The 24,323-nt window shown below is 54.0% G+C and overlaps 1 protein-coding gene across 1 annotated transcript; it reads left to right on the top strand.

Moving 5' to 3' along the window:
- Window positions 1-5,517: 5,517 nt before the first annotated feature.
- Window positions 5,518-22,679, top strand: VSX2 (visual system homeobox 2). Its single transcript, XM_047079725.1, has 5 exons — window positions 5,518-5,887; window positions 7,176-7,260; window positions 10,941-11,064; window positions 21,335-21,515; window positions 22,354-22,679. The coding sequence occupies exons 1-5, from the start codon at window positions 5,518-5,520 to the stop codon at window positions 22,677-22,679; spliced, it is 1,086 nt and encodes a 361-aa protein (XP_046935681.1).
- Window positions 22,680-24,323: the final 1,644 nt, after the last annotated feature.

Here is a 24,323-nt window from a genome sequence, read left to right as displayed (position 1 = left end):
CTGGGTTAAGTTGTCATGAAACAGTCCTGTGGGATAAATCAGAACAAACACCCTCTCATGGCATCAAGGATGTGGTCATTCCTACCACTTGAGACTGAAGGGAAACTGAGACACAGCCAAGGGGCATGCAGCAGACTAATGGAACGAGTCCTCTAAGCTTTTTTTCCCCCCTCCATTGTTCCACACTGCCCATAGTGAACACTGGGGAAGAGACAAGGGCACATGAACGGAATGTTTTTCTTTTCCCTTGGGAGCTAAAGAAGGAAGCTTTCATGCTGAGGGTGGGAGGGCGCAGGGGTTATGGGCAGCTGAACCCTGGTGGGTGGTGTTCTGCTGGGATAAGATCCTCAGGGGAGCTACAGGTGGCACCTAGAAGGTGACTGATGGGAGACAGGACTTTCTACAAGGCTGGCTTGAAAGCATTGTCCAAAGTGTGTTCCTTCCTTCCCACTCCCTGAGACCCTCCAAGAAAAGTCCAAAGGGCATTGTTCCCTGGAGAACTAGGAAAAGAAAACGGGCCCAGGTGTGTGAAGTAAGATGTTCTTAGCAGCCCTGATTCTGGGGATTCACCCGCCTTTCCCTCAGTGGCCCTTCCTTCCCTGTCCCCCATTCTCAGTGAGGCTGGATGGTGGCTCAAGCATTACTGGGACTCCATTCGCCTCCTTATATCCAAGGTCCCTTTCTCTCCTTGAGGCTCTGATTCCATCTTCAGGAAAACCAGAGGGGCAGCTGGCTGGCTCAGTGGTAGAGCATGTGACTCTTGATCTCGGGGTCATGAGTTTGAGCCCCGTGTCGGGCCTAGCGCTTAAAGAAAGAGAGAGAGAGAACAAGAAAGCAGTGGGTCTAGATTCCACTTGGCCCTTGGTGGCTGCATGTTCCTGGGGAGGTCACCTGGCCTCTCTGAGGTTGCTTCCTCACTTGGAAAGCATTATGATACACGTCTTTCAGGGTAGCTGGGAGGATGCATTGAGATGATGTCAAAAAGTCCAGGAATTAATACATGTTCACCGTACATCAGTTAAATGTGAATCAGAATCTCTCTTGTTTTTCTCCCAGCATCAGCCCCTTGACTAAACAAAGAAAGTGGAATGCCTAGTCCAATGTCTGATGACAGGACGGTGATAGAGGAGGGCCTCTGAGGCTCTCTGAGGAGACCCTCAGGAGAACTGGCCAGCACAACAAAGGAGAAGGCTTACTCTCCAGGGGTAAGCCCAAAATACACAAGAGCATTTAAAAAAGTGAAACACGTTTATGGGTGACAGATTCATAATGGGATTATTGATTCAAACACACATCCTTTCTCTTCCTTGCATTTCCCCCCTCCTCCCTCCAAAAATTGTTGCTGATGGCTGGGTAGTGACTCAGGGAGGCGGCTTACGGGGGAGAAAAATGACTTGGCTACAGCTGGTGCTGAAAATGACCAGCACTACGGCAAGGGAGAGGGGTAGCCTACTCCCGGATCTCCCTCCTTGAGCCTTATTGTCTTATTTGTCACAAGGAGGACAAAACCCCTGACCTGTCAGAGAAATTGAGTGGATTCAGTGTGGTAAGGGGTCTGGCACCCATTAATAATAATACCAAGAGCTATGATGTATTGAGTCCCCAGGGTCAGTTACCATGCAAGTGTTTTCAAAATATCACCTCCTGGGCACCTGGGTGGCTCAGTGGGTTACGTGTCTGACTTGGGCTCAGGTCATGATCTCGTGGTTCGTGGGTTCAAGCCCCACATCAGACTCTGTGCTGACAGCTCAGAGCCTGGAACCTGTCTCCCTCTCTCTCTGCCCCTCCCCTGCTTGCATTCTCTCTCTCTCTCTCTCTCTCTCTCTCTCTCTCAAAAATAAATAAAACATTTAAAAAATTAAACAAACACAAAATATTACCTCCATCAGTCACTCCATGCAAGCTGGGACTGGATCTGTCCTGTTCCCTACCATATTGCCAGGTACAGTATGCTCCTGCAGGATGATAATAGAAACCAACACTCACAAGAAATGTATTTTGTACGTTCACAGTATAGCTTTTTGCACCTTTTCCAGCACTGTACATGTCTAATCTTCCTGACAATCCTAAGGGGTAGTTACTACCATTATCCCCATTTTATGGATGAAGAAACTGAGGCACAGAAGGCAGAAAGAAGTTGGGTAACTTTCCCAAGGTCACCAAGTAAGTGATAGGGCAATGAATCTGAACCCAGGCAGTCTGGCTCTAGAGTCCATGCCCTCGGCCACAGTGCTAATTCAGGGGACCAGGGGGTGCTCACAAGTCCCAGTACCAGGCTGTTTTGTAGGCAAAGCAATCAAAGCTAAGAGAGAATTTAATGGTTGGCTCAAAGCCACAGAACTGCGAGGCAGAAGACCCAGGATTTGGATCTGGTGTGACCTAGCTAGATGTCTCCAGAAGGGTACACTTCACTCCCCCCACCTCCAACCCCCAAATTCGGACACCTGCCCACCCCCACCAGGAATCTGTCAGAAGTTCACATCTGAGGGTGGGACTGGCTTCAGGCTGACACTGGGCCCTCCCTCCACCTGTAGCCTCTGGAAGGGTGCCTCTCAGAGGGCATGGGGTTGCCCCCATCCCCAACTTCTAGGTCAAGGTGGTAACTATCTCCCTGAAGGCAGGAACTAGAAGCTTCAGGTACAGGGTTTGGTCAAGAGATTTTTCATCCCCATCTCCTGGCAAGAGCTGAGCTTCCATCACTCACATCCTTGCCCATCGGGTGATATCTGGCTTATCGTGGATGTCCTGTGATAAGTTAGCGACATGACAGATGCCATTAACATAACATCCCCATTCATCCTTCCAGGGTAGGCTGACATGGAGAGGAGGCCAAGAGAGGAATGAAGTCAAAAGAGAACAGCTTTTGACACCAGACTCCCTTGAGGTGGAGTCTGGTCTTTGCCGCTTACTAGCTCGGTCACTTGGGACAAGTTACCTAACCTCTCTGGGAACCTAAGTTTCCATATTCATAAAATGGGAAGGGAAAGCCACTGCTTTGCACAACTCCAGGGGGTACCACTTATATTGTTATCTATGTGACTGACGCCACATGGAACCCAAATCCATAGAATACAAGGTGTAGGCTACCTCAAGATTGCATATCTTTGAATCTGCACCTTGCAAGTGAGAATATCTATGCCATGTGTATCAACTATACGAAGAAGAAGAAGAAGAAGAAGAAGAAGAAGAAGAAGAAGAAGAAGAAGAAAAGAAGAAAAGGAAAGAAAAGAAAAAAGAAAGAAAAGGAAAGGAAAAGAAAAGGAAAAAAAGAAAGAAAAGGAAAGGAAAAGAAAAGGAAAGAAAAGAAAAAAGAAAGAAAAGGAAAGGAAAAGAAAAAAATAAGAAAAAAAAAAAACAAGAATAGCTATGTCAACTTTCAGTTGTGGATCCAAGACACTAAAAGGGTTCTTGTGAGGACAGATTATGTTGCCTAAAGGGAATGAGCAAGATAGACGCACAGTAGGAATGACATTATTATGGGATGAGGAGGCAGGCCTTGGAGTGAACAGTTTACTTCTTCCAGACACTTCCCTCACTGAGAAATACCCCAATCTAATTCCAGCTCTTGTGTGGACCAGGCCACAGTGAGCGGAGACCCATCTCATAACAGCCCTGATAGCAAGACCTCAGTTTCCATACCCTATGGGGTCTCCTCTTACCTCTCAGTTTGGTCTCATGCCAACCACAAAGGGCACTAGACACCCTGGCAGTAGGCTGGGTTAGGAGGTTTTGATTTATTTGGGGGGTTGCAGCTGACTGGCCAAGAAATCCTGAATGGAATCTCTCCCCCAGCCTGGCTTTCCAGTCTTGGCCTAAGGAAACTAACCCTGTCTTTATCTTGCCTCATAGGGTGAATTTGATTCAAGAAATATTTAAAACAATCAATTCAACCAACTTTAGTTGTGAAGCAAGGAAATAAAGGCTTACTTCTCTTAAAAGGGAAAGAAAGAAGGAAAGAAAGAAAGAGAGAGAAAAAAAGAAAGAAAGGAAGGAAAGAAAGAAAAGAAAGGAAGGAAGAAAAAGAAAGAAAAAAGAAAGAAAAAGAAAGGAAAGAAAGATTTAAAACCTAGTGTATATTAGGCACAGTAGAGGGGGATGCCAACGTAGATAAGACAGTCCCTGGCCCCAAGAATGTTACAGAAGAATTAGCTGAGCTGGTGTAATGCAGGGGCTCAGAGGTCCATGGCAGGTGTCTGTGTGTGTGTGTGTGTGTGTGTGTGTGTGTGTGTGTGTGTGTAGAATCACCTTCACTTCACATTTGGGCCCAAGAGGATCATGTTCCCTGCAGAGCCCTCAAGCAGGAAACCAGTGGCTCCACTGCCCACTTTTGGAATTCAGGCTTTTCCCCAGATAAGGCTCCTGCCTCTCACCACTTTTCAACTGGCCCAGTTGGTGGCAATTCTGCAACTTCCAACACAGGAGTTAGTCAAGGGATCCCACTCAACTGGAGACACGATCTCACCTTTTAATGGCCTCTAACGCCTTCTCGCCACCCCTCTCCTCCCCACCAACAATCCCATCCTCTTCGTTCTGTGTGCTCAGTGAACTCTAAGGGATAGCCAATCCCTTGTGTTGTCTATCTGAATTACTGCAGAACCCCTGGCTCCTAGCTCAGAGCTGGTAAGGTGCTCAGTCCGTTTTAGTCGAATGAATGGATGGAAGAATAAATGAAGTCCTTCCATGGAAGCTGGGCACACGTCATGCTTACTCTAGGAAGATGTTCAGATGGCCATGGTTGTTCTCCAAATGAAATCACCACTGTTCTCTCCTACCAGAGACTCTTACTCTGGACCCCTTTAGCATTCGTTTATTCATTGGGCCAATGTTTACTGAGTAGCTCTTCTGAACCAGGCACTTTATCTTGTGCCGCAAGGCAAATGTGGAGCCCTTCCCACCCACACATCTCCCTCTTCACACCCTGGCCCCCTCTTTTCTCCCATGCCACCACACACCTTGCCCAGCCCACTTACCCCTCTTCCTTGTTCTGCCTTTTACACAAGGATCCCATATTTGGGCTTCTCTGACCCTGTCAACCTGCACTGGACACAAAGGAGGGAGGAGGACTCCCAGCCTCTAGCGCCGGCCCTCAGCCCATCCTCCCACCCCACCCCAGGGACCTGGCCCAGCCAGGCTCTGCCCAGAATCCCAAGCCACCCAGCCTCCTGGAACAGCCCTGAACCTTGTTGACTCGTTTCAGCCCCTGGGGTCCCTGCCCATGGGCGTCCTGCCGAGTCCACCCGGTGCCCGGCCCCCAGCGCCCTGGCCCCTCGGTACTGCCTGCGGCGGGAGCTGCCAGCTTTTTGGAATTCCTAATGCTCCTGGCCCCGGTGATTGGCTGCTCAGCTCTGACCCCACTTGGGCTGCCGCCTGGTTGGATAAAAGGGGAATCTCCTTGGGGCTCCAGAGCATTAGACACCGGAGGGGGCACCTGGGACCAACTTCGCGAAGCGGGGAGCCCGGCGGGGGGGTGGGGGGAGCGAAAGACCTGCGGCCTCAGCCCCTCCAAAGAACCGGGAGATGACGGGGAAAGCGGGGGAAGCGCTGAGCAAGCCCAAATCCGAGACTGTGGCCAAGAGTTCCTCGGGGGTCGCCCCGGCCAGGTGCACGGGGTTCGGCATTCAGGAGATCCTGGGCTTGAACAAGGAGCCCCCCAGCTCCCACCCGCGGGCTGCCCTCGACGGCCTGGCCCCCGGGCACTTGCTGGCGGCGCGCTCCGTGCTCAGTCCCGCAGGAGTGGGCGGCATGGGGCTGCTGGGGCCCGGGGGGCTCCCCGGCTTCTACGCGCAGCCCACCTTCCTGGAAGTGCTGTCCGACCCGCAGAGCGTCCACTTGCAGCCGCTGGGCAGAGCGTCGGGGCCGCTGGACACCAGCCAGACGGCCAGCTCGGGTAGGTGAGGGCGAGGCTGCCAGGCTGCCTGACTGGGGGCAAGAGCCGGAGCTCCACGCCGTCGGCTTTCGCTGGCACCGCAAGGCCTCCCCCGGGCGCAAAAGTTCGCGCCTGGCCGAGGGGCCGCAGCTCCGGCCTGGGGCTGGCGTGCCCGGGGCAGGGGCCCGGAGGATGCTCCCGCTGGCCGCCTGGTTTCGGCCCCGGCGTTTCCGGCCTCCGCGCTGTTCTCTCGTCCCCTCGTCGGGCCCCGCTCTGCCCCGGCGCCAGGTTGGGGCCCCACCGGAAACCGGGCTTGGCGTGTCGGAGCCCGTGGGGCGGGCTGCGGGCCCCCAGCTCCGCTGCTCCACTGCGGCCCCGGCCTCCCGGAGGACCCTCGCTCTGTTCCGTGTGCTGGAGGCCCGGGGAAGCGGGTGCCCGCTTCGGCCCCAGCCCTGGTATCCAAAGTTGTTGTTCCTTCCTCTTTTTTCTCCGTTCCACAACGCCCACGTTGGTCAGCTGGGGTTTATTTTTCACCCCACGCGCTCGGACAACCTGGCCTCTGCTGCGGCCGAAGCGGCCGCCGTTCAGTTGCTCCTAAACGCCACAATATATCCGATGCCGGCGCCTGCCGGCTCGGGGGGGCCCCCGGGATGACCCCACCGCGCCCTCCCTGGACTGCTCTCCCGGCCTTGCGTCCCCACCCGCTCGGGCTCCGGCTCTTGCTCTCGCTCGGCAGTTCCCCCGATTTTTCGTTTATCTTTTTATTTATTTATTTTTATTTGGAGGGGCAACGAAAAGTGGCGCGTCGCAGTCTCTCCAGTCTCGAGCGGGGGCGCATTCTGCAGGCACGGAAAAAAGGGGCTGTGCCCGGGGAGACCCCAGCCCTTCCCGGCGCCCAGCTCCCGGCGCCTCGGCTCCGCTCCTCGGGGCCAACTTTAAGGCCCGGGGCGCCGGGGCTGCCGGCGCGGGGCAGGGCGCAGCGCGGGGATCACCGCCCGCGGGCCCCGCGACTCCCTGAGGCTGCCTCGCTCCACCGCCGTCCCTGCCCCAGGCGCGTTGGGGCCTTTGCCTCTCTTGCAACGAAATCTGTTCAAAATCTGCGGATTGGGGCGCCGGCGCGGGTACAGCCAGCCGGGGCTTAGGGATGGGGTCGCCCTCTCGGAGGGCTTCCGAGGCCGGCAGAGCAGGCCCCCGGCGCTTCCGCAGGCGGCCCGGGGTGGGGCCCTCGCGGGCTTCGGGCGCCTCAAGTCCCCGGGCGCCGGCGAGCGCTCCCCCCATCCTGCCGCATGTGCCTCCGCCCGCTTTTCAGATTCTGAAGATGTTTCCTCCAGCGATCGAAAAATGTCCAAATCGGCTTTAAACCAGACCAAGAAACGGAAGAAGCGGAGACACAGGTAAGGCCCCTGCGGCGCCTTCTGCTACCTCTTCTGCTCACCCACTCCCTGCCGTGTCCTGTGTGGGGGTCGGGTCGCTCCGACCCTATTTTCGCCGGCTCGTGAGTTGAAACCTGAGGCTGTGGCGGGGCGGGGAGACCGAACGTTGTTTGGGGACATCCGCCCGGGACCCCGGCGTCCAGCCACACGGGGCGAGGATGGTGTGTGGCCTCCGGGGAGGCGGCACGGGGCGGGCTTTTTCCTTCGGGAGAAAGGAAAGGCCAAACCCGAGCCGGAGAGGGGCAGACGGCCCCCAGATTCGATCCCTGCACCAGCACCTTCGGAAAGCCGCGCGTACCTCCCGCGCACGCCGGTCCCTCTGCCCTCGGCCCCCGGGACCGCATTCCTCTCCCGCGGTCCCTGTCCTCTCTGCCACACCCCCCAGTCTTCTGCTCCCACCGTTCCCCAAATCTTGAGCGTGATACCTGCACTGATGGGAATTTTTCGTTAGGCTTCTGCTCTTTTGTGATCCTGAGACAGTCTCTTCCCGTCCCCCAGCCTCGGTTTCCTCGTCTGTAAAATGGGGAGGGAAGGTGTGTGGACTGGCTGACCCCGGCAGCCCCAGCTGGAGTGGAGTGGGCTGCACTAGGGCACAGGCTAAAGGGAGAATTTTAAGAGATATGCCTTCAAACTGGCATTACTGGCACATTTTTGCAATGTAATAGGTGCTGAAAGGTAATTCCTGAAAAGTAAACCCCCTCCGCCCCCACCCCAGACTCTCATTCCTGTCCACATCCACTCCACAAGCTACCCGGTCCTTGTAGGAATTTATGGGGAGGTTTTTAAGGAAATAGAGAAGCAAGAACCAGAAATCTGCCCGACTGGCTGCAAGCGCTGCCTCCAGACTCCTTCCCGGTGCTCACCCTCCGGTGTGTTTCCCCAAATCTCTCTCTGCGCACCAGTCTAGGTGGGATCTCCAGAGGGTTCCTGCTGACTCTCCCGACATTTCTCCCCTGCGAGTTCTCCCTGCTGCATTCCACCCCATCCTCTTCTCCCCAATTCGTTCTCAGCCTCTTGGCACCCTTTCTCTGGGTACTTTTTTGCATTTTCCTCTTCCTTAGCCCCTGAAAACCCCTCTATTGGCTTCCACCTTGTAAAATGGCTTTTCCTGGCCTCTAAGACCCCAATAGGTTCAGGCTGGAATGAGGGTGAACTTTGACTTGGTTTCTCAGTAACCCCGGCGGTGGTTTTGTTTTGTTTAGCTTCGTTTTGTTTTAAACGGAAGCATTGATCCTGGGTCACTTTGGACATTCATTCATCCAACACATATTCATTAGAACATTTTTTAGTTTAGCGCCCATCTCGTGCTGGTCCCAGGGTGGGCAATCCTGTCAGCCTCCCCGAGCAGGGACAGACGCGGGTACCATGGAGGGAGGACAGTTCAGAGTCCGGGCTGAACTGCTTCTGTGCTGGTATGGAATGAGAAGCAGGGTTCACATAGCAAGGAGAGTTCTGGAAAAAGCATCCCCTGCATGCTGGAACAGTGTTTCTGTTCCAGGACATGTCCTTGTGTGGCACCTGGAGCTGGCTGACCCATAGCCCAAAGTCTATGCTTAACGCTCCTGACTGTCCTCCTCTGACACTCTCCCCTCTGAGGAGATGGTTGGGAGCTTTGGAGGCTTCTCAGTGCGACAGTATAACTCACCACCTGCCCTGGGTTTCAGGTTATGTCTGGTGCACGAAGGGAGCAGATTATTAGAGATATTATTAGAACGGCGACTGATTGCCAGTGCAGCTTTTAATTAGTAAAAAATATTTTTTCCTGAACTTCTCTCATTTGAGGATTTCAGGTAAGAGACCCTAGAGTCTGGTGATGAGAGATGGGCATCTCTTTTTCTCTCTGAAATGTGCTGGGCTTAGAGAAGGGAGGAGGGATGGAGCAGAAGCCTTGGGAGTCTCTCAGATTTTGCACTTCTCTGTACTGGGAAAGCTCAGCTCTGCAGACAGGATGCAGTGGGCACCAAAAGGGGCTGGGGTTCTGCGCAACGCCAGGAGCAGGGTTTGGATCCCACTTTGGGGATACAGGAGGCTCCCTGGAGGGCACGTCGGGTGTCAACACAGGGATTCGCTCTGAGGCAGGACTAAGGGAAAGTTTGGGGGATTTGAGGTTTTATTTTGTTTTATTTTTCCATGAGAGCTCTCCCATGCAGAGGCTGGCACTTGAATGGTTCTAAATCTCTAAATGTCTCTTCTTTGGCTTTGGCCAAACCACAATACCTGTGTGACTTTGTTTCCCTAGTTTTGAAAACGGCTTGCATATTTTGATTGTTTATTTGGACGATCTCTTCCAGGGGCCCTTTAGTAAGTGACAAGAGCAAAATAGAAACCAGCAGATCTTCAAAATTCTGAAGAATTCACTTTCTGTATACATAAACATTCCATTCCCCCCTCCCAGGAGAATAGGAGAAACGATTTAGAATCAAGCCAGTCATTTTCTATAAAGGGCAGAATCTTTCTTCCTCACACATCCCTTGCATCATCCCCCAAGATATTAAAGCCGACACACCAGCACAAGGACCTACTGGGGCTTACACCTATACTTTTCCCTTGTGTTGGGTAAGGGTGAAAGTGAGGGCCGTCAGTGAAGGATTCTAACCACCCCCCACCCCCCACCCCGTGCTGGTCCCAGGGTCAGATCCCAGAGGCTCAAGCGTGGAATGTACCATTTTTACAAATGGGTTTGTGGAATCTGGACTATAAGGTCTGAAAAGAGAAGAATTTGTGCCTTTAAGTGGATGTGTATAGTTCATGGAAAAAAGATGGGCTCCATGAAGCCCCTGATATTGGAGGTAAATTTTTGTGTTGGACCATATTCATTTGCACATTGGCCCAGGGCGAAAGAAAGGCTGTAGCTTGTACCAGATTTTTAAAACAGATCAGGACCCAAACAGGTCAATGGAAACTGCTCTGTGGGGAGTGGGGGCTGTGTAGGTAGGCTCTCTCAGAGTGAGAGTGACCAGAATGGACCGCCCCGAAGTGGAGGGGATTTGCAGGCAGCTCTAAGGAGCTAGTAAATTTGGATGCTGGCTGGGAAGGTAAGGAGGGCAAGGTGTTGGGGTGCATGCGGAGGTGGGAGATTCAGTTCTCAGCTGTACAAACACTGGGTTGCAGTTGCATTTGACTTTCTGGTGGGTCTTTGAACTTGGATGTCATTAAAAGGTCAACGACTAAATAAAAAAGGGTCGACCATTATACTACTTGTTGTCTGTGAGAGGAAACTGGGAAGCAGGTCCCAGGGGGCCAGAGGCTTTAAGTTATCTGGTGAGTCCCTCACTCTGTGCTTAGAAGGAAGAAGAAGGGCTTTCTACAGTTTTCTAAAATTTCTGAACACCCTTTTCCCCAAATCGCTTCTAGAAAGACTCCCACTATGAAATGTCACCGACATTATGAAATAATGTCCTCCCAAGAAGGGCAGGGTGGATCTTCAGTGTTGAATGAAGACGAGTCTAGAGTGTTAAGCTATGAGTGTGTGTAAGTATCTGTGAGCGTGAGTGTGTGTGTGAAGGAGTTTATGTCGGATTGTGCTGAGCCAGCCTGTATTTGGGGTCTGTCCAGGTGGCATAGAGGAGGTCCATTCTATCCTCTCTGGAACAGTGTCTTTCAGTTGCTGGATCCTGAGTGTGTCATTTTGCTCCCCTTAGGACCATCTTTACTTCCTACCAGCTAGAGGAGCTGGAGAAGGCATTCAATGAAGCCCACTACCCAGATGTCTATGCCCGGGAGATGCTGGCCATGAAAACGGAGCTACCAGAAGACAGGATACAGGTAACAGAGCCCCAAGTCCCCCTCTCTCTCTTTCCCCACCCTCGGAGGCATTGACTGCCCCAGGCTCCCGGACACCTGTGACCCCATCTCCCACCCCCCTGCTATGGGTCCTTATGAATAACAGTTCATTTAAGCTGACAGGTATTTGCTGAACACCCACCATGTGGCGTGGGCACTGTTGGGGACAAGAGACTTAGATGACGTAGCCTGGCCTGCTGTTCCAGACCCTAGGCTTCCTGAGGCGTATGTCAGGCAGACCGTGAAGGGGCCTGTGGTGGGAAAAGGAGTGCTGGGTGGGTCATGGGCTCTCAGTGGGGTCTTTGTTGTGGTCAATATCTCTTAGGACAGCTAAATGTCTGCTCCAAGGCCAGAGGTGGGGAGAGGGGGAGAGTGGCTTCTAGCCCTGACCCCATTCTGTTTCCCTTTCTTCCACTCCCCTGACCCATGAAGAAAAGGTTGCCCCCTCCCTTTCTGTCTACTCCCCACCACGTCCATCCACCCATCCACCGGAAGCTTCTTCTTCCTCTCACACGTGAACAGCTGGCCCTGCCCTGGGATGTGGCTGGGGACTTGTGCCTGTAAGTGTGGCTCATTGTTTTGTTTTTTTAAGATTTTATTTTTAAGTAATCTCCACACCCAACATGGGGCTTGAACTTACAGCCCTGGGATCAAGAATCACATGTTCCACTGACTGAGCCAACCAGGTGCACCTCTCCTAGAGAGTTTTGCGACATAACCGGCCATGGGTCTGGACAGGAGTGTTCTCAGCTGTGGTGGGTGCAGGGCTTCCCTTCATCAGCAGGAAGACCTTCCCAAGGCCAGAACATCGCTAGCTGGGCAGGAGTGTGGCTGCTTAATGGTTTCTCTGGGAGAAGATGAAGTCGGATGATTTTCTAGGCAGGGCCTCCATGAGGCAGCAGTGAGTGTGATAGGAGGAGAAACATTTCCAGATTTGGATTTGCCTCAACTGGATCACATCCTTAAATGAAAGCTGCTCCTGTCAGTGGAATGGTCCAGAACAGTTTACTGCTAAGGCTGGGAAAAGTTGTTGGTAGGGGGTGTCCTGACTTCCTGAAACCCCTCACAGTCAAGAACCCTGGGTCTCCAGGTGGGATATGTGCTGGGGGGAGAAGGAACCAGATAAGTTGTGGCTTGTTTTGTGTTCTCTCATTGGACAACCCGAGAATTGGAAATGAGACATGAGCTACTTTTCCAGAAGAGTCTTCCTCTCCCCTGGAAAGTGATATGGAATTTCAGCCAGTAGCTTTAGACGTTGGCACTAACAATGAGCTCAATTACTCATAAGCAGATTATCTGTTTGGTACATTATCCATGGTGGCCTGGATCCGTCATCCCCCACCCAACTGGGTCCAGTGGGGTAAGCCTGGGTGTTGATTCTCAATCGTATGTGTGCGCTTGTGTGTGCGTGTGCGTGTGTGTGTAAGCCAAGGCCCAATCCGGTCAACGTGCAGTGGTAACCCATACCTGGCCCTTCCTTAGCACAAAGTTGGCTATTACGAGCGGCTGGGGTGGACGGCTGAAAAATTCCCCTGTTGTCAGGCCTCACTTTTGCACCACTGACCAGTAGGAAGGAACAACTCTCTCTTGCGGTGGGTCGTCCTAAAATCTGTTTGGCCATGGCGGTGACGGTGGGGATGGTGGGCGGGAGTGTGTGAGGGATTTGGGGGAAGGCTCTTCCTCAGCTGTTACTGAGGTTGCCACAGATGCCCCCCCCCTTCTCTAAGTTGCCTGGGGGTGGCGGGGTGGTGGGGGGCATCTATCCGTGGCGTCTGAAGCTGCAGGAACCAGCAAGGAGGAGCTAGGGTGTGGAGTAAATTGATTGCCCTTGGGACTGTGAGGACTGTAGAAATGGGAGAATGGAGACAAGAATCTCTCAGTCTTTGAGCACCACAGGGTTCTTTGGCTAAATGCTGCCTCCAGGAGGTGTTTGTGAGCTGTTAAATGTCCTTGCCCCAGGTGGCGCTGGGGGAGAAAGCCTTAGCATGTGACAGGGACAATCACAGCTGTCATTTACAGAGCAGTCTCCATGTGCAGGTGTTCTGAATACATGACGTGCACAGGGCAAGGGAGTAGGTAGGGTGATTAGGGGCACTGTTTCGGAGCCAAACACATCCTGGCTTCACCATTCCCAGCTGAGTGACCGGACAAGTTACTTCACCTTGCAGAGCCTCTGGTTCCTGTAAAATGGGGATGATGTTGACACCTGCCTGTTGTGCAGATGCTATGCGCCGTGCGTAATGAATTCCGCGTGATGCCCGGGCAAATGCCCAGTGCTCACTCCATTTCAGCGCTGATCTCATTAAATCCTGGTGACAACTGAGGAAACGGAAGCACAGCAACTTGCCCAAGGCCACACAGCTAGCAAGTGGGGGGCACAGGGTTCGAACCCGGGTCTGCGTCTAAAGCCCGGAAGTTCACCACCTCCTCTTGAGCTTGAAGCCTGTGCTTTGACTTGAAGCTGGGGGAACAGAGATGGTTTGAGGTCAGGTGGGGACCTATATCAAACCTTTATAGAAATAACCAATATTGGGCACCTGGGTGGCTCAGTCAGTTAAGGGTCTGACTCTTGATTTCAGCTCAGGTCATGATCTTGCGGTTTCATGAGTTTAAGCTCCGCGCTGGGCTCTGCGCAGGCAGTGTGGAGCCTACTGGGGATTTTCTCTCTCCGTCTCTCTCTACTCCCTCCCCACTCACGCTGTCTCTCTCAAAAAAATAACCAAAATTGGGGCGCCTGGGTGGCTCGGTCGGTTAAGCGTCCGACTTCGGCTCAGGTCATGATCTCACGGTCCGTGAGTTCGAGCCCCGCGTCGGGCTCTGTGCTGACAGCTCAGAGCCTGGAGCCTGTTTCAGATTCTGTGTCTCCCTCTCTCTCTGACCTTCCCCTGTTCATGCTCTGTCTCTCTGTGTCTCAAAAATAAATAAACGTTAAAAAAATTTAAAAAAAAAGAAAAAAAAATAACCAAAATTTGTTTGAGTACCAGACATTATTCTTAAAGAAAAAAACCTCAAAAACACACTCATAAAAAAAATTTTTTTTGAATGGGCACATTCTTGTATGGTTTGGATTCACATTCATGGTTTGGATTCTCTGACTAGTGCTGTTCCATTCTGACTTTTTTTTTTTTTTTTTAGTTTTATTTATTTTGAGAGACAGAGAGAGCAACTGGGGGAGGGGCAGAGAGAGAAGGAGAGAAAGAATCCCAAGCAAGCTCTGCACTTTCAGTGCAGAGCCTGATGAGGGGCTGGAACTCACGAACCGTGAGATCATGACCTGAGCTGAAATCTAGAGTCGGATGCTTAACCGACTGAACCACCCAGGCGTCCCCCATTCTGCCTCTTTTAAAGGGATCCCTGCCCAAGGATAGGGAACAAAGTTTTAAGATAGAAGATAGAAGATGTACCTTGACAGAAGGCTGCAGGGTGTCTCAGCCTGGAACATTTATTAGCATCCCAGGGCAGCTTTGGAAGACACCCATGCCGGGCTTCCAAGCCCAGCCGTTCTGGTGTGAAACCTGGGCATCTGTATGTTTTTGAAGCTCTCCAGGTGATTGTGGGCAGCCAAAGTAAACATGCTGGGACAGAGGCTCAGGAAAGGAGTTTCTGCACTTCAGGTGGGTTCATATGAGTGGAGGGAAGTAGAGTTTGGGGTGACCGGGCGGGATGAGGGACAAGATGACCTGTCAGGTATGCACGGAAGGATGCTGCCTGGGCTACTGGGAAATGTGGGCAAAGCCGCCCCCTACTGGATGTCAGAGGCTGCAGCAAGGCCCAGCTTCTCTGAGCTTGAAGCTGGGACAGGAAGGGAGACGCTGAAATATGGTGTCAGGAATGCTGAGCGCATGTGGAGTGTTAAGTCATTAAATCACTGCAGCAACGAGCCCAAATTAATCAGCTTCCAGCCGGAGGAGAGAGGAAAGAAGCTGGGTGAATGTGATGGGAACTGCCACATGGCCGACAGAGCCAGGCCTGACGGCAGGAAGACAAGGTTGGAGGGCGGGGCCTGGGGAGGCAAGTGCCCAGAATGTGCAAAGAGCGTCCATTGTACAAGATGTCTCCTTTAGGGGGGACGGTCCTGGGAAAACCACAGAGGGTCTCCTGGGAGACCTTTGAGGGAACGAGCCCTGGACATGTTGTCCGGTGGGAATGCAAAGATGGGAGCTTCCAGGACAGGAGAGAAGCCATGGGCACAACCACAGCTGCTCACGCTGGCCACACGCACAGAGAGAGAAATGGCTGACAGCCTTGCCTGGTCTGCTCCGAGTGCGCCTTATGGCAGAAGAGCACCTGTTTGGCAAGTACCCCTCCCCAGGTCCAGTCTATCAATGGAGGCACACACTCTTGGGACCCTCTCTGCCAGTTGTGGAGGCACGTGCCAGACTAGCTGTTGACAGCCAGAGGCATCCTACTGGGCTTTCTGAGCGCTGCTGGGGCACCACCTCTGAGGGGAAATGCACCAGGAAACCCAGATCCTTTCCCAAGCCGGAAGTTCTTGCCTGGAGTGCCAAATCCGGCGACTATGTGCGTCACTTTGGGTCCCTGCTCAGGCACTCAGCCCTGCAGTGTCAGGCAGGTGAGGACCGTGACCTTTACACAGGTTCTGCTGAAGAGTTCCAGACCTGACCGTCGCATGAGAGGGGCAGTCTCTTCTAGAAAGTGGGCAGCCAGGAAACTGAAGGAGCGAGCGACTGAAGGAGTATTCGGCGCTTGCCAGAACCAAGAGACCAAGTAGGGAAAAAGATCTAAATGCTTAGAAGGAACCTCAGAGGTGGGAGCGGGGCCAGGAAGGACCTGGCTTTAGGTAAAAAGTTTTCCACTGAGCATTTTCTGGAAAGCGGAACCTCGTCTTGCTGCACATTTATCCACAGAATTCATCCAGCATCAGGCCAGGGGTCTTGAATTATTATTACGTGCCAGGCATTTCCCATGCACTGTTACATTTCATGTTTATAACAAACCTTCAAGAGGGTGGTATTACAGGACAGATGAGGCACTCAAAGCTCGAAAGGCTAAGAAATGCACCCAAGATCACCAAGACCGTTGGAGGCAGAGCAAGGATCTCCAACCCAGGCTTCCTAGCTTCTGATCATGGCCAATTTGCAGGGCCTAGGCTTCCTAGCTTCTGATCACGGCCAACTTGCAGGGAGCGTTGGGCACCTGCATGGGTGTTCTCTTGCATTTGAGCCTCAAGGGCCTGCAATACCTTACACATGTGCTGAGAGCGGCAGGGAAATCCGTTGGGACCTCTGGATGCCTAAGGGGAAACCAGAGGCTGTCTGTATTAAAATAGCATGGTTTGAAGGTTGGTTCTGTCTCTCTGCCCCTCTCCTGGAGTTATTATTGTCAGTCCAGCCTTGCTAAAGGGCATGCAGAGGAGGCCAGAGGGGCAGGTAATGCTGTTGATTAACGTTCCCTCTGGGCAGACTCCTGCTGCTATTCTGTGCCTCCATTGAAATAACAAGTAGCACTTCCTGAACACCTACCTTCTGTGTGATGAGCATGGATGTTCGAAACTTTCACTTCTGTCATTAATCCTCAAACAACCCTGAAAAATAGGTATTGTTTTATATTTGAAGAGATGGAGACTGAGAGAAGGCAAGGAACTTGCCCCAAGTCACACAGCAGTCGTTGTCACAGCTGAGAATTCCAGTTCAGGACTGTCTGCCTTCAGTGCTTCTCGTACACTTCAAAGTTCTGTACACATGCTGGTTGCTTCCAGGAAGGGAAGAGGAAGGCAAATATGAAGAGTGGTTAGGGTTAATGCTCATTCCTTGTCCACTTCCCTCCGAGGCACCACTGCCACCGCGTCCCTGCCAACTGTCCTAAAAAGAAATTGTTTTGGCTGTCCAGGTTTCCTCCATAAATTGGAGCAGCATCTGGTCTTTGCAGAGAGCCAGGCATTCCAGGAGCCCATAACCGAGGGTCTGGATGACTCCTGGTTTGAACGACCAGCAGGCACCAACTCCCCTGGGGATGTCTGTGGGCAAAGTCTGATCTGCAGACCGGTTATTCATTTGCCCAAATTAGGAGACTCAGGAAAATGGTTCTGTTTATAGGCCCCAGAGATAATCTGAATCCCAAGTCTGTACCCCCTTCTTTAGTGTTCCTATAAAAATGCTGTCTCCATGTGAGAGCCCTGCCCCCCGCCAGCTCCCTGCCCCCCGCCCCCCACCCCAGGCACCAGTGCTCATGGAATCCAGAGGAAGTCAGAGCGCTGCATCTTCCCAGGCATCCACACTGGGGCGGGTGGGGTGTCTCTGCCTTTGCATACTCCACAATCCCTTCTCCAGAATCCATAACGCCAAACCATGCTGAAAACAGGGTTCTTTCCTACGTGCATCATCCAAAACTCACTAATGGCAAAAACCAGACCCAACTTTATGCCCTTTATTATTCCCTATGCTTTTATTTATCTGTTTTATTTTATTTTTTTAAATGTTTTATTTATTTTTGAGAGAGAGAGAGAGAGAGAGACAGAGCCTGAGCAGGGGAGGGGCAGAGAGAGGAGACACAGAATCCAAGGCAGGCAGGCTCCAGGCTCTGAGCTGTCAGCGCAAAGCCCAATGCAGGGCTCGAACTCACGAACCATGAGATCATGACCTGAGCTGAAGTCAGACGTTTAACCGACTGAGCCACTCAGGGGCCCCTATTTATCCTTTTTAGTATGAATATGCATATGCTTTGCTGCAGAAATCCAAACTAGTGAGTTTGATTATGGGTGTGCTGCTGCAGTAGAATGCCATGTAATGGTGGTATTTACATCACATTTTCTTTCAAAAATCCAAAACATGGTGGAGTCTGGCTGCATGGGTTCCAGTTAAGAGGTTGTGGTCTTGTTGTTTTATAATTCACTATATTCAAGCAAGAAGGTTAGCTCCTGACCAGGAAGTAAATGTCTGACTTAGATTCATAAAGAAAGCCTTCCCAACTCTCTGTGGTCAGACTCGGTGCCTCGCTCCATCGCCAACGGCTTCATCCTTCTGCTTTCTCTGAGAGGTGGATGAAACCAGAAGTCACTTACATTTTTATGTGAATTAGTCCCTTTAGATTTATCCTCCATGGAACAAAGCAGCTTGAGACAAGTGGGTACTTATAGAGGGCCACCGAGGGCTATTGGGAAGGAAGACAGGACAAGACAGAGGTCTCACAAATCGCAGGCACTGGGGTTGGCAGATAGTCGGGCAGAGCGCCTGCAGGACAGACAGGTGGCGCTGGGGAGGGATCTAAACAGCTTAGAGCCAGGCCAGGACGATGAGCGAGGTAGCCTGGGCTTGCATTGCTGATCTCCGCTCTGTAGCACACGAAGCGCAGCCATCTAGTGGCTTTCAAGTTGCATAAATCCTTTCCTTGGCAGGGGCCCTCCAGGCGGTCCTGGGTCCAGACCAGGGGAAAGGTCCCGCACATTGGCTCCGCAGCTCTCCAGGAGGGCTCGAGCAGGAACGGCAGGTGCCAAACCCGTTGGTGGCAAAAGTGCAGCTCGCCGCAGGCGGCTCCACCCACGGTGGAACGAGAGACAGTTTTCTAATTGTGGGTGGCGAGGCCCAGGGCGTCTTGGGCCTCTTCTCTCCCATTTTTATGGGTTCCTGGTTGTTTACAAATGGAGATGTTTCAAAACAGGGTCACACACATTTGGGTCTATTTAAAGGTGTGCGTGGAGCGTGCGGTCTTTCCGCAGCCCCGCAGAGGGTGTCTGTGACCATGGGGCTTTGGGGAGGTTGTCAGGCGGCGAGGCGGGGCTGCCGGGGCGCCCTCTGCTGGAGGCGGCCGGCCGCGCGCAGCCGTAGACTCGCGGCTACCTGGGGCCGTCGGGCCTCTCACTGCGCCACATAGCGGCGGCGGCGGGAACGGCGGGGGCGTGCGGATCCGAACCCCCGCCCGGGGCCTCCCGGCGGCCGAGGCAGCAAAGGGTTAAACTGTCAGCGGCGCGATGTTAAACAGGTGTCAAAGGCGCCCCATATATCTGCAGATTGAAATCAAATTCTTTGCCGTATAAAAAGATAAATTACCCAGGCGCTGCCGCGCGTCCCACTCATCACGCCAGCGCCAGACGGCAAGCAATTTTTTTTTTTAATGTGCTAACGACCTAATCAAGCAATCAAGTCGGAGAAGATTGCAGAGTGACCCGGGCAGCCATCTGCCGGCGAGCCCCGCATTCATTTCCCGCGCCCCCGCGCGGGGTGGGGGCTGGGGTGGGAGCTGCCGGGGGGAAGAGGGGAAAAAATCCTAAACAAATTAACACCCAATTTTCCCCGTCTAATTAGTTAAATGAGAAGTGTTTGGGGTCCCCCGGGGAGGGGGAGCGGCTCGCGGCGCGGCTCGCGCTGCCTCCCCAGCATTAATTAGTGCGGGTCAATGCCGCGGCTCCCGAGAGAGCAGCCGCTTTAATTTCCCGTGATATTTCAGTGCCTGAGGCCCATCGATTCAAACAGAAATTAACTTATTTTTCAATCAGCCCAGGGCTGCCCCTGGGGGTGACTCTTCTTTTGCCGCCTCCTGAATAGAGCTGGAGCAATTTTTCATCAAAAGCTGAAACCTCCGCCTCCGGGGGAGGGGGAGGGGCCCGGAGGGAAGGGCGGGGGACCCGGCGCAGGCGAGGGAATGGAAATCGCAGAGGAAACTAATAGATTTTCCCGGAACCCGCCTCTGTCCTCCCCCTTAGCCCCCCACTTCCCGGGGCGTCTCGGCCGTCTCGCCATCCCGGGGGTGAGGGCCCGGAGGGGCTGTGAGGGGGCCAAGAGGGGGCCGTTGGCCGGGCCTGGGATCCTAACAGCGCCCACTGGTTTCTCCAGGGCCTCTCACCTGCTTGAGGGACAGTGCAGCTGTCCCTAGCGCTGACTCCTGGCAGCTGCCGGAAATCTCAGAAAAGCTGCTTTGGGAGACCAAGGAATCTCCCTTCCCCCAAGCACCGGCGTGGAGTGCTATGGACACCCCGAGGGTACCCCATGCCCTGTACCAGTCAGCTTTGGGGCCAGAGAAACAATCTCTAGGGTGCCCCCCACTGCACCTTCCTAGGTCTGCACCCCGCTTTCTCTGCACACCAGGAGAATTTTGTCTTCTAACCTGAGGGATGGATGCCCAGCTCCCCTAAATGTCATTCAGGGTTAGATCCAAAACTGGGGGAGAGGGTGAATGGAGGATGGAGGGCAGAGGAGGGCTTAGCCAGGATACGGCAGAGAAAGGGGGCTGACTCAGGCCTCCTGGGAGTGTGTCCCCCGGCTTCCTGATCCCTAGGTGCAATGCCCTTTGCTGCCTGGGTCCACCCTCGCTCGCTTCCCAGACAGCTCTGGCCCCTGGAGTTGTGGTGGAGAGGGAGCCCTGAACAAGAGGTGCGTTTAGTCCAGCCCTTGGAAGGCATTTGTCCCTCTGCGAGTCACAAAGAGATTCTGTTTATATGCTGGAGGCATGCACACTTGCAAGAGAGCTATCCAGGTGGGGCTTCTCAGAGGCGAACTGAGGACCATGCTGGGGACTGTCCACCTGCAAGACCCTGTCATGAGGCCTCTATTCCATCACCTTAGAACTGCTTCGATTTAAAAAAGAAAAGGGGGCGCCTGAGTGGCTCAGTCCGTTGAGCATCCCGACTTCGGCTCAGGTCATGATCTCACAGTTCGTGAGTTCGAGCCCCAGGTCAGGCTCTGTGCTGACAGCTCAGAGCCTGGAGCCTGCTTCCGATTCTGTGTCTCCCTCTCTCTCTGCCCCTCCCCCACTCACAATGTGTCTCTCTCTGTCTCTCAAAAATGAATAAACGTTGAAGAATTTTTTTAAAGCAAAAAGAAAAAGAGGGGCACCCGAGTGGCTCATTGGGTTGAGTGTCTGACCTCAGTTCAGGACGTGATCACCTGGTTCTCAGGAGTTCTCGCCCCCCCCCCGCCCCCTCCCCATAGGGCTCTCTGCTGTCATTGCAGAGACCACTTCGGATCCTCTCTCCCCATTGCTCTCTGCCCCTCCCCCGCTCGCACTCTCTATTCCGCTCTCAAAAATAAAAAATAAAATATTAAAAAAAAAATTCACCCATCGTATTCTTACAGGACTGGGTGTCCTCATTCTGGGCACTCGGAGCCTGGAGGAACCCCAGGGGCACCATGGGGCGAGGGAGCTTAAGTAAGGACACCCTGCCGGAGAGACCAGCCATCACAAGGGGATGCAGCTGCCAGCAAAGGGGTGGGGACCTTCCCAGTGGGCACACTGAGGTAAGGGCCTGGCCTCAGCGTCTCTCAGAACACGCCCCTGACCTGTTCATCCTCACTTGCAGGTCTGGTTCCAGAACCGCAGAGCCAAGTGGAGGAAACGGGAGAAGTGCTGGGGCCGGAGCAGCGTCATGGCGGAGTACGGGCTCTATGGGGCCATGGTGCGGCACTCCATCCCCCTGCCAGAGTCTATCCTCAAGTCTGCCAAGGATGGCATCATGGACTCCTGTGCCCCGTGGCTGCTGGGTAAGAGCCCGCACCCTCCTTGGGGCCCTGCCCCTGTGGTGAGGAGAGCGGGCTCCCTGGAGGAGGGGACAGAACCCAGGAGCAGGGAGACCTGGCTACAACAGCCTAGCAGGACACAGGCACTCCAAAACAGCCCTCCTCGTCATCCTTAGGAGGCTCAGAGGGCAGGTTGGGCCCAGGGCTCAGTGTCTATCCCTTGTGCCCCCCTGTTGGGTGGCTAGGACTCTCATCCCTGCCAGGCCCCGGAACTTGGGTTCTTTTGTCTTCTGATAAGGGTGTGGCTGTCGCCCCAGGGTCTGTACCTTCCTCCCCCCTTGGCCAAAGGTGGGCTTGTGGTGAGTGAAACCGCCCCTCTTGAGGGTTCAGGGGACCCCTAGGTCCCTGTGGCCACCATTCTGGTTTTTCCCAAAGGACTTCTTCCCCCTTAAATCTCTCCTGCCATCTTCCCCCACCTGCCCTCAAGGCCTATGTCTGGTAAGCAGCACCAGCCTATCGTGGGGTTCTAAGATCTGGAATCCTGGGAGGGAGAGATGGGGGTGGGGGGCAAGTGCTATGCTTAGGAAGGGACAGAATAGGCTGCCCAGTGCCCAGGTGCCGGGGAACCTGACTTGAAGAAGCCTTCTGCAGGCCTGGTGCCCGGCTGCTGGTCTGTAGCCCCATCCCCTGGCCTCCCTCCCGCTGCCCCAGCCCCAGCCCCTGGGACTCGCGTGACTGCGGTGTGTGAAGTAAGGCTTTCTGCTCGTCCTTAATTCTGGCCTCTCTCTATCTTTGCTGTTTTCAGTTCAAGATGGCTTTCCCAGGCGCTTTTCTAAACCCGAATACCAACAATTCTTTTTAGGGATGCACAAAAAGTCGCTGGAGGCCGCAGCGGAGTCGGGGAGGAAGCCCGAGGTGGAGCGCCAGGCCCTGCCCAAACTCGACAAGATGGAACCGGAGGAGCGGGGCCCCGACCCTCCAGCGGCCATGTCCCAGGAGGAACTGAGGGAGAACAGCATTGCGGCGCTCCGAGCCAGAGCTCAGGAGCACAGCACCAAAGTGCTGGGGACTGTGTCTGGGCCTGACAGCCTGGCCCGGAATACCGAGGAGCCAGAGGAGGAGGACGCCATGGAAGAAGACAGGCCAGCGGAGAAGCTGAGTCCACCACAGCTTGAGGACATGGCTTAGGTCAAGGGCACGCAGCTACCGGAGCCCCAGGACTCTGCTCTCTTCGGGGCCTGTGGTGTCGGGAGGTGTTCTCTGAGGCAGGGCCCGGGCCTGGCCTCTGCCCCACCACCCCCCCCCCCCGGCCCCACAGGCCCTCCATGACCCCCGGGGTGACTTCAGGCACAACTCAGTTCTGGCCGAGGCTTTGGGCCACGCGGAGACACCCCCTATCTGGTCTTGACCTCTCCAGCATCTTCCCCTTCACCCCAACAGCCCTGCCTCAGAAGCTTTCTTGCTGTCCCAAACCACCCCTTCAAGCCGCTTTCACTCAATCCCTTGGCGACTCTCCCTGCCCAAATCCACCCCTTACTCTCTGTTCTCTCGCGTGAAAGAGCCTCCCCTTCCCGGCTCTACACCCGCTACGGATTCTGCTCTGGCCGGGCCCAAAGCCCACTGCTGCAGACTCATTGCCTGCCACAGCGGTGACCGGGATTGAGGACCCGCACTCTGGCACCAACGTCCTGAGCCCCCCAGTCTTCAGTAAAACTGCGCTCGCCAGCCTATTCCTTCCTGAGGGCCCGGGCCTGGGCCTCTGCGGTGTGGATGTGCTGCCCCGCAGGCCCAGCTACAACCTCTGCCCACGGTCCAGGTTAAACTTGGAAGGTCTCAGCCTGAGCCCCTCGGCCACCCTCTGTCTCATGCCCTCCACGGTCACCCTTAGGAACCTGCCGGCCCTCTCCACACCCAGCCCGCCCCACCGTTCCCCCCAGCATGGGTCCCAGCACCGCACGGGGCCATGTACAATATCTGTAGAGTCCTGGGCCTGGGCCCTGCAGCCAGGGGGTACACGTCACAAATGCTGTGGTCATGGCACTGTTGGGGAGGCCGAACTCTTACCCGGAGCCCTGGGGCCTGCGTTCTGAAGCATCCTGACCCCCCTGGTGTGATGCCTGTGACCCTGACTTGCCATGCAAGACACCCTTCTAGAGCTTCTTTCAATTTATCGGTTCGCATGTGTCCTGCCTTGGAGCACCCCAATCCAGCTGTAAAATGAACCCATAAGAAGCCACAGATCTCGACTCCACTTGATCCAGACCATCCTCGGGAGGCCAAGCTTGGAGGGGGCCTGGGGCTATTATAGGCATCAAGGAGTGGTCACCAGAAGGGTGAGAAAGAGAAAGGGCTCAAAGGAGAGCAAAGCAGGAGCCGGTGTTCAACTCAAACCATGCCCGGTGTATGCGTGTTGTCTGCCCGCTAGAATAGGAGGGACATAGTGACCGTGTAGGAATAGGTGACAGGGTGCTTCTTCCTGTCTGCGGATGAGAGGAACTGTCCGTACGGGTGGCCTCCCTGCAGCTGCCCCCGGGCCAGACGCAGGTCTCCCTCACCCCCCTGACATTTCCCTCTGCCATGCCACCCACCCTTGCAGGGAATACCTCGCAAGAGGAAGGTCTGAGACAGTGAGTTGGGGTTTTAATTCCGTATCAACAGTTGATTTCTTCCTCATCCCGTTCATGGAACTCCCCCCTCTTCTTCTTCTTGTCTTTGTCCCCAGTTGGTTTGAAGTGTTAGACTGTAGCCCCTGTGTGTAAATACTGTACATAGAGTGGGAAGAAAGAAACTTGATATTGAGGTGTTCGAAATACGGAACTGTAATAACTTCTA

This window comes from Lynx rufus, unplaced genomic scaffold, assembly GCF_022079265.1.
Source record: "Lynx rufus isolate CCGP_SWC_20201006 ecotype Redwood Valley unplaced genomic scaffold, mLynRuf1.p SCAF_17, whole genome shotgun sequence".
Classification (NCBI taxonomy): Eukaryota; Metazoa; Chordata; class Mammalia; order Carnivora; family Felidae; genus Lynx; species Lynx rufus.
The sequence above is the reverse complement of the archived record's forward strand: the minus strand, read 5'-3'. Positions and strand labels throughout refer to the sequence as shown.